Source organism: Ranitomeya variabilis, chromosome 1, assembly GCF_051348905.1.
Source record: "Ranitomeya variabilis isolate aRanVar5 chromosome 1, aRanVar5.hap1, whole genome shotgun sequence".
Classification (NCBI taxonomy): domain Eukaryota; kingdom Metazoa; phylum Chordata; class Amphibia; order Anura; family Dendrobatidae; genus Ranitomeya; species Ranitomeya variabilis.
The window spans coordinates 517,042,745-517,056,200 of NC_135232.1; the positions used below are offsets into that span (position 1 = coordinate 517,042,745).

At 54.4% G+C, this 13,456-nt stretch overlaps 2 protein-coding genes across 4 annotated transcripts in view; one reads left to right on the forward strand and one right to left on the reverse strand.

Moving 5' to 3' along the window:
• APBA3 (amyloid beta precursor protein binding family A member 3) overlaps nucleotides 1–9,934 on the reverse strand; it is a 49,849-nt gene extending 39,915 nt beyond the window's left edge. For both annotated transcript variants that reach the window (XM_077253799.1, XM_077253791.1), the window contains exons 1-2: nucleotides 9,344–9,934; nucleotides 2,404–2,443 (exon numbers count right to left, since the gene is read on the reverse strand). In XM_077253799.1, the coding sequence (XP_077109914.1) occupies nucleotides 2,404–2,443; nucleotides 9,344–9,919 (616 nt within the window). In that variant the 5' untranslated portion in view covers nucleotides 9,920–9,934. The remainder of the gene's footprint in view (nucleotides 1–2,403; nucleotides 2,444–9,343) is intronic.
• Nucleotides 9,935–10,230: 296 nt separating this feature from the next.
• MRPL54 (mitochondrial ribosomal protein L54) overlaps nucleotides 10,231–13,456 on the forward strand; it is a 48,710-nt gene continuing 45,484 nt past the window's right edge. The window contains exon 1 of one of the 2 annotated variants that reach the window (XM_077253844.1): nucleotides 10,231–10,369. In XM_077253844.1, coding sequence (XP_077109959.1) covers nucleotides 10,282–10,369 — 88 coding nt within the window. In that variant the 5' untranslated portion in view covers nucleotides 10,231–10,281. Of the gene's footprint in view, nucleotides 10,370–11,613; nucleotides 11,663–13,456 lie in introns of those variants that run through there. The other variant, XM_077253853.1, reaches the window with a different exon arrangement.

Sequence of the window (13,456 nt, forward strand, 5' to 3'; positions counted from 1 at the left end):
AAGAGAGGTTGTGTTCCAGTGTCTTTTCTGTCCCAGTAAGGATAAGGACGTGTCCTCCATGGTGCTGGCAAGATTGATGATCTTGAAAAGTACCGTATATACTCGAGTATAAGCCGAGATTTTCAGCCAAGTTTTTTAGGCTGAAAGTGCCCATCTCGGCTTATACTCGAGTCATTGTCCCAGGGGGTTGGCGGGGGAGGGGTAGTGGCAGGAGCCGGCTGCTGTCACATCATACACACACATACACAGGCCGACGGTTGAACGGGGACAGGTGAATATCACATGGCTCCCTCGTCATACTCACCCCCTCCTGATGCGGTCTCTGCACGTCCCTGCTTCTCAGATGGTCTCTGGCACCTGCAGCTCTTCCTGTGTTCAGCAGTCACGTGGTGTTCAGCAGTCACGTGGTGCCGCTCATTAAAGTAATGAATATGGACGTATCTCCACTCCCATAGGCGTGGAGCGCATATTCATTACTTTAATGAGCGATACCGCTAAACACAGGAACAAGCTGCCGGCGCCGGAGAGACCATCAGAGAAGCAGAGACCCTGCCAGGATGGGGTATGACGGGGGAGGGTGAGCCATGTAATATTCACCTGTCCCCGTTCCACCGCTGGCCTGAGTCTTCCGCGTGCTCTGGCTGTGACGTTCAGGTCAGAAGGCGCGATGATGTGTTTAGTGTCAGCCCTCTGCCTGAACAGTCACTGCAGAGACCCGGAAGACACAGCGGCACGCGGCGGTGGAACGGGGACAGGTGAATATCACAAGTGCCAAGGGCATGAGCCAGCGGTGACTCCGGCACCTGGCCCCCATAGCGAACCGGTGTCCCCGCCTGTTCAGGACACCAGCACCTGGCTCCCAGTGACAAGAGGTTTTTTTTTTTTTTTTAATCGCAGCAACAGCAGCATATTATTCTATGAAGCATCTTATGGGGCCATGAATTCTTAGGGTATGTGTCCACGGGCCGGATTACATCTGGAATAACTGCGGATTGAACGCTGTGTACAACCGCAGCGTCCAGATGTAACAGCATAGTGGAGGGGATTTTATGAAATCCCGTCTCCACTATGCGTGCGAACACGCACCCGGCGGCCCTGCGTTTACGGACATGCGGCGCGTCTTTTTAGATAACTACACTCCGTCGCCGCAAGGTAAATCAAAGGGCCCTATGAACAGAGTGCGGAGATTCAGGATGTGTGCAATGAACACATCCGGAATCACCGCGCGTACAGAAGGGGGCGGCGCTTTGGGTGGAGCGAGTTTTCCGCTCCATCCAAAGCTCCGTCATTACGCACGGTGGACACATACCCTTATGGAGCAGCATATCGGGGCATATTATTCTATGGAGCAACTTATGGGGCCATTATTAACCTTTTATGCAGCATTATATGGGTCATATTTTAATATGGAGCATCTTATGGGGCCATTATTAACCTTTGTGCAGCATTATATGGGGCATATTTTTTGTATGGAGCATCTTATAGGGCCCATTATGAACTATATGAAGCATTATATGGGGCTTCTGATTCAATATGGATATTAAAAAACATTTAACCTACCGATGTCTCAATTAATTTTACTTTTATTGGTATCTATTTTTATTTTTGAAATGTACCAGTAGCTGCTGCATTTCCCAGTCAATACGTTTTGCCAGTTTTTTGTGGCAAAATTTGGGGTCTCGGCTTATACTCGAGTATATACGGTATGTTTATACCCATCCTGTTCTTTCTACTTTAAAAAAATAGAAAAATAAACCCCACATTCAAAATATAGGACCTCACATGGTTAGTGCATATGTCTGGAGTTAGTCAATCCAACAGAACTGTTGTCTTCAACTGTGGCCAGCAGTGATGAGCGAGTGTGCTCGGATAAGGCGTTACCTGAGCATGCACGAGTGCTAATAGAGCATATCGGAGTGCACAAAAAATATGCTCGAGTCGCTGCAGCTGCATGTCTCACAGCTGTTCCACAGGCACTACAAATCCAGGGATTGCCAGGCAATCCCCCTGTATGTGTAGCGGCTATCGAACAGCTGTGAGACATGCAGCCGCAGCGACTCGAGCATATTTTTTGAGCACTCCGATCTGCTCAGATAACGCCTTATCCAAGCATGCTTGCTCATCACTGCTGGCCAGACAATAGTGACAGTTGTATGCCAGATGGGAAATGCTAGCATGTCAGAAAAGGCTTGGCTAACTGGATCCAACTCTCCAGGAACATAGTCAGTTTTGCAGATAGTATATAATTCATATAACTCTGGGGCAGATTTCTCACTGCATTGTGTTTAGTGTAACCACAGCAGAACCTAATGTTGTTGCCATAACGCAGATGCTAAAATCTCCTCTTACGGCCAACATATGAAGGCAGCCACACATCTATTGCCCACGCTGTGTCTCACATACCTTTCGGTGGTGCTGGATAATTCTGAGACTGTGGCAAAGTCTTTGGTAGAAATAAGTCACAATTGTAAAGGAAAAGGAGAGAAAAAAAAAAGTTATTCCAAAATACTACTGTGAGTAAAAAACTGTTAGTCCAGACAATACACTACTAGATATGCCACACTCAAAGTAATGAATCCTCAAGATACACAAGAATGTGCCCCATTAGAAAAAAAAAAAATAGAAATATTATAGTGTACCCGTCCCTGTTAGTGCAGTGAAACTGGCATAACTGCAGAAGCCTGGAGCAAACATCAGTTTCCTCAGGGCTACATCCAGCTGCTGCGCCCTTCTCCTCAGTTTCCCCAAAGCTACATCCAGCTGCTGCGACCGTCTCCTCAGTTTCCCCAAAGCTACATCCAGCTGCTGCGACCGTCTCCTCAGTTTCCCCAAAGCTACATCCAGCTGCTGCGCCCGTCTCCTCAGTTTCCCCAAAGCTACATCCAGCTGCTGCGCCCGTCTCCTCAGTTTCTCCAAAGCTACATCCAGCTGCTGCGCCCGTCTCCTCAGTTTCTCCAAAGCTACATCCAGCTGCTGCGCCCGTCTCCTTAGTTTCCCCAAAGCTACATCCAGCTGCTGCGCCCGTCTCCTCAGTTTCCCGAAAGCTACATCCAGCTGCTGCGCCCGTCTCCTGTTTCCCCAAAGCTACATCCAGCTGCTGCGCCCGTCTCACCAGTTTCCCCAAAGCTACATCCAGCTGCTGCGCCCGTCTCACCAGTTGCCCCAAAGCTACATCCAGCTGCTGCGCCCGTCTCACCAGTTGCCCCAAAGCTACATCCAGCTGCTGCGCCCGTCTCCTCAGTTTCCCCAAGGCTACATCCAGCTGCTGCGCTGATGTCCTCAGTTTCCCCAAAGCTACATCCAGCTGCTGCGCCCGTCTCCTCAGTTTCCCCAAAGCTACATCCAGCTGCTGCGTCCATCTCCTCAGTTTCCCCAAAGCTACATCCAGCTGCTGCGCCCATCTCCTCAGTTTCCCCAAGGTTACATCCAGCTGCTGCACCCGTCTCCTCAGTTTCCCCAAAGCTACATCCAGCTGCTGCGCCCATCTCCTCAGTTTCCCCAAGGTTACATCCAGCTGCTGCACCCGTCTCCTCAGTTTCCCAAGGCTACATCCGGCTGCTGCGCCAGTCTCCTCAGTTTCCCCAAAGCTACATCCAGCTGCTGCACCCGTCTCCTCAGATTGCTCAGGGCTACATCCAGCTGCTGTGCCCATCTCCTCAGTTTCCCCAAGGTTACATCCAGCTGCTGCGCCCGTCTCCTCAGTTTCCCCAAAGCTACATCCAGCTGCTGCGTCCATTTCCTCAGTTTCCCCAAAGCTACATCCAGCTGCTGCGCCCATCTCCTCAGTTTCCCCAAAGCCACATCCAGCTGCTGCGCCCGTCTCCTCAGATTGCTCAGGGCTACATCCAGCTGCTGTGCCCATCTCCTCAGTTTGCCCAAAGCCACATCCAGCTGCTGCGCCCATCTCCTCAGTTTCCCCAAGGTTACATCCAGCTGCTGCACCCGTCTCCTCAGTTTCCCCAAAGCTACATCCAGCTGCTGCGCCCATCTCAGTTTCCCCAAGGTTACATCCAGCTGCTGCACCCGTCTCCTCAGTTTCCCCAAAGCTACATCCAGCTGCTGCGCTCATCTCAGTTTCCCCAAGGTTACATCCAGCTGCTGCACCCGTCTCCTCAGTTTCCCAAGGCTACTGTTATGGACCTGGTGGTTAGGTGCACCAGGAATGACCTGATAGTTAAACACGAATCAGGACGAGCTCTGGGGAAATGGGAACTCTGCTGACCGCAAACCCTACTCCTATCAACACAACTAGAAACAGCCGTGGAGCGTGCCTGACTCTGCCTAGACGCCTCTTCACAGCCTAAGAGCTAACTACCCCTAAAGAAAGGAAACAAAGCCTTACTTGCCTCAGAGAAATTTCCCCAAAGGTAAAAGCAGCCTCCCCACAAGTATTGACTGTGAGATAAGAGGAAATCACAAACACAGGATGAAATAGACTGGCCTCTCTTTGCTAAAACCTAACTAAACAGATTGAGGATAGAAAAGGGATCTCTGCGGTCAACACAATAAGCTACAAAAACCACGCAGAGTGTGCAAAAAATACCCCCGCACCGACTCACGATGCGGTGGAGCCACTCTGCACCCCCAGAGCTTCCAGCTAGCCAGGTAGTTTCATGATAGCAAGCTGGACAAGAACTTAGCAAGAAAAACCATATGTAACAAATGAACAAGCAGGAACTTAGCTTGTGCTGGAGTAGACAGGTCCTCAGAAAGATCCAGGAGAGATCTGAACCAGTACTAGAACATTGACAGCTGGCATGGAGTAACGATCTGAGTGGAGTTAAATAGAGAATCAGCCTAGCCCCAAACGAGGGCAGCTGGAGAAGGAATCTCAGAACCAGCAGCTCCACTCACAGCCACCAGAGGGAGTCCACGGACAGAACTCACGAAGTACCATTCATGACCAAAGGAGGGAGTTCGAGAACGGAATTCACAACAGGCTACATCCGGCTGCTGCGCCAGTCTCCTCAGTTTCCCCAAAGCTACATCCAGCTGCTGCACCCGTCTCCTCATATTGCTCAGGGCTACATCCAGTTGCTGTGCCCATCTCCTCAGTTTCCCCAAGGTTACATCCAGCTGCTGCACCCATCTCCTCAGTTTCCCCAAAGCTACATCCAGCTGCTGCGCCCATCTCCTCAGTTTCCCCAAGGTTACATCCAGCTGCTGCACCCGTCTCCTCAGTTTCCCAAGGCTACATCTGGCTGCTGCACCAGTCTCCTCAGATTGCTCAGGGCTACATCCAGCTGCTGTGCCCATCTCCTGTTTGCCCAAGGCTACATCCAGCTGCTGCACCAGTCTCCTCAGATTCCTTAGGGCTACATCCAGCTGCTGCGCCCGTCTCCTCAGTTTCCCCAAGTCTACATCCAGCTGCTGCGCCCGTCTCCTCAGTTTCCCCAAAGACACATCCAGCTGCTGCGCCCGTCTCCTCAGTTTCCCCAAAGCTACATCCAGCTGCTGCGTCCATCTCCTCAGTTTCCCCAAAGCTACATCCAGCTGCTGCGCCCATCTCCTCAGTTTCCCCAAGGTTACATCCAGCTGCTGCACCCGTCTGCTCAGTTTCCCAAGGCTATATCCGGCTGCTGCGCCAGTCTCCTCAGATTGCTCAGGGCTACATCCAGCTGCTGTGCCCATCTCCTCAGTTTGCCCAAAGCCACATCCAGATGCTGCGCCCGTCTCCTCAGTTTCCCCAAAGCTACATCCAGCTGCTGCGCCCATCTCCTCAGTTTCCCCAAGGTTACATCCAGCTGCTGCACCCGTCTCCTCAGTTTCCCCAAAGCTACATCCAGCTGCTGCGCCCATCTCAGTTTCCCCAAGGTTACATCCAGCTGCTGCACCCGTCTCCTCAGTTTCCCAAGGCTACATCCGGCTGCTGCGCCAGTCTCCTCAGATTGCTCAGGGCTACATCCAGCTGCTGTGCCCATCTCCTCAGTTTGCCCAAAGCCACATCCAGCTGCTGTGCCCGTCTCCTCAGTTTCCCCAAAGCTACATCCAGCTGCTGCGCCCATCTCAGTTTCCCCAAGGTTACATCCAGCTGCTGCACACGTCTCCTCAGTTTCCCAAGGCTACATCCGGCTGCTGCGCCAGTCTCCTCAGTTTCCCCAAAGCTACATCCAGCTGCTGCACCCGTCTCCTCAGATTGCTCAGGGCTACATCCAGCTGCTGTGCCCATCTCCTCAGTTTCCCCAAGGTTACATCCAGCTGCTGCACCCATCTCCTCAGTTTCCCCAAAGCTACATCCAGCTGCTGTGCCCATCTCCTCAGTTTCCCCACGGTTACATCCAGCTGCTGCACCCGTCTGCTCAGTTTCCCAAGGCTACATCCGGCTGCTGCACCAGTCTCCTCAGATTGCTCAGGGCTACATCCAGCTGCTGTGCCCATCTCCTGTTTGCCCAAGGCTACATCCAGCTGCTGCACCAGTCTCCTCAGATTCCTTAGGGCTACATCCAGCTGCTGTGCCCATCTCCTCAGTTTGCCCAAGTCTACATCCAGCTGCTGCGCCCGTCTCCTCAGTTTGCCCAAGTCTACATCCAGCTGCTGCGCCTGTCTCCTCAGTTTGCCCAAGTCTACATCCAGCTGCTGCGCCTCTCTCCTCAGTTTCCCCAATGCCACATCCAGCTGCTGTGTCCATCTCCCCAAAGCTACATCCAGCTGCTGCGCCCATCTCCTCAGTGTCCCAAGGCTACATCCGGCTGCTGCGCCAGTCTCCTCAGATTGCTCAGGGCTACATCCAGCTGCTGCGCCCATCTCCTCAGTGTCCCAAGGCTACATCCAGCTGCTGCACCCATCTCCTCAGTGTCCCAAGGCTACATCCGGCTGCTGCGCCAGTCTCCTCAGATTGCTCAGGGCTACATCCAGCTGCTGTGCCCATCTCCTCAGTTTGCCCAAAGCCACATCCAGCTGCTGCGCCCGTCTCCTCAGTTTCCCCAAAGCTACATCCAGCTGCTGCGTCCATCTCCTCAGTTTCCCCAAAGCTACATCCAGCTGCTGCGCCCATCTCCTCAGTTTCCTCAAGGTTACATCCAGCTGCTGCACCCATCTCCTCAGTTTCCCCAAAGTTACATCCAGCTGCTGCGCACATCTCAGTTTCCCCAAAGCTACATCCAGCTGCTGCACCGTCTCCTCAGATTGCTCAGGGCTACATCCAGCTGCTGTGCCCATCTCCTCAGTTTCCCCAAGGTTACATCCAGCTGCTGCACCCATCTCCTCAGTTTCCCCAAAGCTACATCCAGCTGCTGCGCCCATCTCCTCAGTTTCCCCAAGGTTACATCCAGCTGCTGCACCCGTCTCCTCAGTTTCCCCAAGGTTACATCCAGCTGCTGCACCCATCTCCTCAGTTTCCCAAGGCTACATCCGGCTGCTGCACCAGTCTCCTCAGATTGCTCAGGGCTACATCCAGCTGCTGTGCCCATCTCCTGTTTGCCCAAGGCTACATCCAGCTGCTGCACCAGTCTCCTCAGATTCCTTAGGGCTACATCCAGCTGCTGTGCCCATCTCCTGTTTGCCCAAGGCTACATCCAGCTGCTGCACCAGTCTCCTCAGATTCCTTAGGGCTACATCCGGCTGCTGCACCAGTCTCCTCAGATTGCTCAGGGCTACATCCAGCTGCTGTGCCCATCTCCTGTTTGCCCAAGTCTACATCCAGCTGCTGCGCCTGTCTCCTCAGTTTGCCCAAGTCTACATCCAGCTGCTGCGCCTCTCTCCTCAATTTCCCCAATGCTACATCCAGCTGCTGCACCCATCTCCTCAGGGCTACATCCAGCTGCTGTGTCCGTCTCCCCAAAGCTACATCCAGCTGCTGTGCCTTATTTACTTCAAGAAGTGAAAAGGCAGATTTCTTCCACTATAACAAATCAATCATTACATTTATGGCCACTCTATACTAGCTACTACAAACTTGATGAAGACAAATGATTGCTGTTAGATCATTCTGTCCCCATACAGCATGCATATTGTCAGCAGCACATCCTCTGCTTATACCAGATGTGCTGCCGACAAAGCTGATTTTTGCTTCACTTGCTAAAATTTTTTTAAGTTAAATGCCTTGTAAAAAATCCCTGAGCTCCCTAGTCTGAAGATTGTTCCCATTTTGTGCTGTGGCACCACTGCAGAAATATTCACATTTGCTTCTTATGGAGCGTACTTTCCAGTCCTATTGGGCGTTTCTTCGCTGGGGGCGTGCCCTTTCACCCCTTTCCCAGATGCTGCCAATCATAGCTTGGCAGCCTTTGAGACTGATAGATCAGATGCAGAATTGTGATTGGCAGCAACTGGGCGAGAGGGGTGAAAGTGCACGCCCCCAGAGAAGAAACGCCCAATAGGACTGGAAAGTACTCTCCATAAGAAGCAAATGTGAATATTTCTGCACTGGAGCAACACAGCACAATATGGGAACAATCTTCAGACTCAGGTTATCAGGGATTTATTTTTACCTGGTATTTAATGTTTTTTGAGCAAATGACAAGTCCCTTTAAAGGCTAAAGGAGTGTCCTGCACATTCATCAGCCAATATCATGTGCATAAGGCCAACAATTATCGGGCAATGTAAAAGGCAGGAAGGTGAAGTATGAGCGCTTCCGTTATATAGCCGCATTCTTTATGGATTGCCTTCTGGCTCTGAGGAATTTCTGCAGTAGTATTACAGCTGCAAGTGAAATGGTGAGGACAGGAGCAAAGGAATCGGCACATCCATCCAACAATGAATAAAATATATCAAAAATGTACTGGAAAAAAAACATGGATTCCAAGGATGTAAAAAGCTGACGCGCTTCTTGGGTCCAAGAGTAAGGGCAGATTGGGGTGCTTGGAAGCCAGAAGCGTCCTTGGAATCCATGTTTTTCTTCCAATACATTTTTCATATTTTATTCATTGTTGGATGGACGTGCTGATTCCTTTGCTCCTCACAATTTCATTACTTAGCTGAACTTCACCAGCGAGACCAGCACCCTCCAGCATTGGCCTGCAAGGCGTGGGGAGCTCAAGACCCCCTCTCCTGTAAGGCGGCACATCTAGGACGGTGGGTGTAATGAGGCACACTGCGTGGTAGGCCCGTGATCAGACCTGCAGGGGTCAGGCCCGTACCACACCTTTGGGAAAGACACCATGACTGAGCTGTACATGTAGTGCACACCCGTCCATTCCTACAGAACACCAGGACAGCGCCTCACTCAGGTCAAGCAGGTACTACACATCCGGCAGATCCTCCACACCCCCCTAAACAGGTCATCGGTGTGTTAGGAGTGGTCCTAGTGCTTTGCTTGTGACGACACCCCAGTAACCATTGGGCATTTCCCATCGCCCCTCTGCTATTGGGGCACCACCCTGTGGCACAGTGACTGATTACTACCTCCTGAATATGGTGCTGCTCGGCCAGGCTATACGAAGCATCTTCTGTGTGGAGGCCAGCAGATAGGGATGAGGACTCCGCTTCCTCCAGCGCCACTGGCCCTGGGCACTGCTCATTGCCGGATATGGCCTCCAGCCTGGCCAGGGGCGTCCCAGTGTCGCCAGCCGATAATGTGCCCGCCTCACACTGGAAGAGGGTGAACATCCCATCCTTGTCATTCTCGGTCATGAAGAGGCCATGGCTGCCAGTGGCTTCCATGCCGGAGTCTGACATCTGCCGCAGTCCCTTGCCCGTGGCAATGTGTAGTAGGCACGGCTGGCATCCATGGCTGGCATCCCCGAGGCAAGCCTCTTCCTCATTAGCAGGGCAGGGGAGGGTGGGCAGCTCCCCCAGTAGCTCCTTCATGTGGAAGGCAGTGCCCAGCTGGCAGTCTGGTGGGGGTCTGGTGTCCATGTCCGGACAACTGTCTACACGTGGGGGCGCTCTGCCCTCGCTGCCCCCCGAGCCCTGGTCTAAGTCCATGGGTGGGCCCGAGAGATAAGCGGGCAGCGGGGGCACTGGCCCCTGGAACTCCATCCCGTCGCCCTGCAGCTAGGAGCGGTGCCCGGGGCGCACATCAGCCTATGGTCGCCACATCACCAGCAGCACGGGGGCACCTGAGTCCTGAGCTTCCGTCCACAGTAACGTGCGGCTTCCCGGTGTGGTATCACAGCGCAGCGCCGAAAGGGCCGCTGGGAGATGTAGTTTCACTGGGCAACCAACCTTGCACTGTGTCGCACAGGAAGACGGCGTCAGTACACGTCAAACCGGAAGCTGCTGGGAGAAGACACGCCCACCTCATGTGCAGCGCATAGGGCTGCGTCTACAGGAGGTGATGATTGCTCAGGATCTCACCATAGCCACTCCGATCTAGCCGGGCTAGTGCCCAGAAGCGTGAGATGGCTGGCAGAGCAGCACTAAGGGCTGTGGGCACTCTCATCAGCCGGCCCGCGGCAGCGCAACTGCGGGGATATGCCAAGAAGCCGGGTGAGCTCAGTGGGGATAGATAGCTGTAAAGTAGGGCATTGCTTTACGGTGAGAGGGGTCACGGCACAGCCGTCATTCAAGACCTGTCACTTGGCCCCTGCGTTAGGCCGTGCAGCCCGCCACAGGTCGGGGTTACCGGCTGCCCGCCACAGGTCGGGGTTACCGGCTGCCGGCCACAGGTCGGGGTTACCGGCTGCCGGCCACAGGTCGGGGTTACCGGCTGCCGGCCACAGGTCGGGGTTACCGGCTGCCGGCCACAGGTCGGGGTTACCGGCTGCCGGCCACAGGTCGGGGTTACCGGCTGCCCGCCACAGGTCGGGGTTACCGGCTGCCCGCCACAGGTCGGGGTTACCGGCTGCCCGCCACAGGTCGGGGTTACCGGCTGCCCGCCACAGGTCGGGGTTACCGGCTGCCCGCCACAGGTCGGGGTTACCGGCTGCCCGCCACAGGTCGGGGTTACCGGCAGCCCGCCACAGGTGGGGGTTACCGGCTGCCCGCCACAGGTCGGGGTTACCGGCTGCCCGCCACAGGTGGGGGTTACCGGCTGCCTGCCACAGGTCGGGGTTACCGGCTGCCCGCCACAGGTGGGGGTTACCGGCTGCCCGCCACAGGTGGGGGTTACCGGCTGCCCGCCACAGGTGGGGGTTACCGGCTGCCCGCCACAGGTGGGGGTTACCGGCTGCCCGCCACAGGTGGGGGTTACCGGCTGCCCGCCACAGGTCTGGGTTACCGGCTGCCCACCACAGGTCGGGGTTACCGGCTGCCCGCCACAGGTGGGGGTTACCGGCTGCCTGCCACAGGTCGGGGTTACCGGCTGCCCGCCACAGGTGGGGGTTACCGGCTGCCCGCCACAGGTCGGGGTTACCGGCTGCCCGCCACAGGTGGGGGTTACCGGCTGCCCGCCACAGGTGGGGGTTACCGGCTGCCCGCCACAGGTGGGGGTTACCGGCTGCCCGCCACAGGTGGGGGTTACCGGCTGCCCGCCACAGGTGGGGGTTACCGGCTGCCCGCCACAGGTGGGGGTTACCGGCTGCCCGCCACAGGTGGGGGTTACCGGCTGCCCGCCACAGGTGGGGGTTACCGGCTGCCCGCCACAGGTGGGGGTTACCGGCTGCCCGCCACAGGTGGGGGTTACCGGCTGCCCGCCACAGGTGGGGGTTACCGGCTGCCCGCCACAGGTGGGGGTTACCGGCTGCCCGCCACAGGTCGGGGTTACCGGCAGCCCGGAGGTTCCTGCAGATAAGATATGGAGAGCGGCCATGATTGTCTTGATGCTGGAGCGACTTTTACAGAGTTTGTATCTAGTGTGTACAACTTACAGCGAATGCAGCCATGGTCTGTAGGCGTGCGCCAAGCTACGTTATAGGCGCCTGCTGAGCTATGTTATAGGCGCGTGCCCGGGCTACGTTATAGGTGCGTGCCGAGCTATGTTGTAGTGCTACGTTATAGGCACGTGCTGAGCTATGTTATAGGCGCGTGCCAGGGCTACGTTATAGGCGTGTGCCAGGGCTATGTTGTAGTGCTATGTTATAGGCGCTTGCTGAGCTATGTTATAGGCGGGTGCCAGGGCTACGTTATAGGCGCGTGCCGAGCTATGTTATAGCTCTACGTTATAGGTGCGTGCCTGGGCTACGTTATAGCGCTACGTTATAGGTGCGTGCCTGGGCTACGTTATAGCGCTACGTTATAGGCGCGTGCCGAGCTATGTTATAGCTCTACGTTATAGGTGCGTGCCTGGGCTACGTTATAGCGCTACGTTATAGGTGCGTGCCTGGGCTACGTTATAGCGCTACGTTATAGGCGCGTGCCGAGCTATGTTATAGCTCTACGTTATAGGTGCGTGCCTGGGCTACGTTATAGCGCTACGTTATAGGTGCGTGCCTGGGCTACGTTATAGCGCTACGTTATAGGTGCGTGCCTGGGCTACGTTATAGCGCTACGTTATAGGTGCGTGCCTGGGCTACGTTATAGCGCTACGTTATAGGTGCGTGCTGAGCTACGTTATAAGGCTACGTTATAGGCGCGTTCCCGGGCTATGTTATAGGCGCTTGCTGAGCTATGTTATAGGCGGGTGCCAGGGCTACGTTATAGGCGCGTGCCGAGCTATGTTATAGCTCTACGTTATAGGTGCGTGCCTGGGCTACGTTATAGCGCTACGTTCTAGGTGCGTGCCTGGGCTACGTTATAGCGCTACGTTATAGGTGCGTGCCTGGGCTACGTTATAGCGCTACGTTATAGGTGCGTGTCTGGGCTACGTTATAGCGCTACGTTATAGGTGCGTGCTGAGCTACGTTATAAGGCTACGTTATAGGCGCGTTCCCGGGCTATGTTATAGGCGCGTGCTGAGCTACATTATAGTGCTACGTTATAGGCGTGTGCCCGGGCTAAGTTATAGTATTACGTTATAGGTGTGTGCCTGGGCTACGTTATAGCACTACGTTATAGACGCATGCTGAGCTACGTTATAGGCGCGTGCCGAACTACGTTATAGTGCTGTTATAGGCGCGTGCTGAGCTACTTTATAATGCTACGTTATAGGCGCGTGCCGAGCTACGTTATAGTGCTACGTTATAGGTGCATGCCTGGGCTGTGTTATAGAGCTACGTTATAGGCGTGTGCCGAGCTACATAAGGGTGTTTCCACAGTCAGTTAATGCTGCGGGTTTGACGCTGTATACAGCCGCAGCATCAAACCCACAGCGTCCTGTTGTTACAGCATAGTGGAGGGGATTTCATGAAATCCAATCTCCACTATGCGTTCAGAGATGCAGGTGGCCCTGTGTATCCGGACATGTGGCTCATCTTTATAGACTGCAGCATGTCTATTTACGATGCGGAGACGCTCCCCATGTAATTAAAAAAATGCATCAAAAACGCAGGTGACCTGCCAGTGACCGCAGATGCAGATTTCACCTGCATCAAATCTTGAGCCAATTCTGACCGTGGAAACATACCCTTATAGTGCTACGTTATAGGCGCGTGCCGAGCTACATTATTGCACTACGTTATAGGCACTTGCTTAGCTACGTTATAGCACTACGTTATAGGCGCGTGCTTAGCTACGTTATAGCACTACGTTATAGGCGCG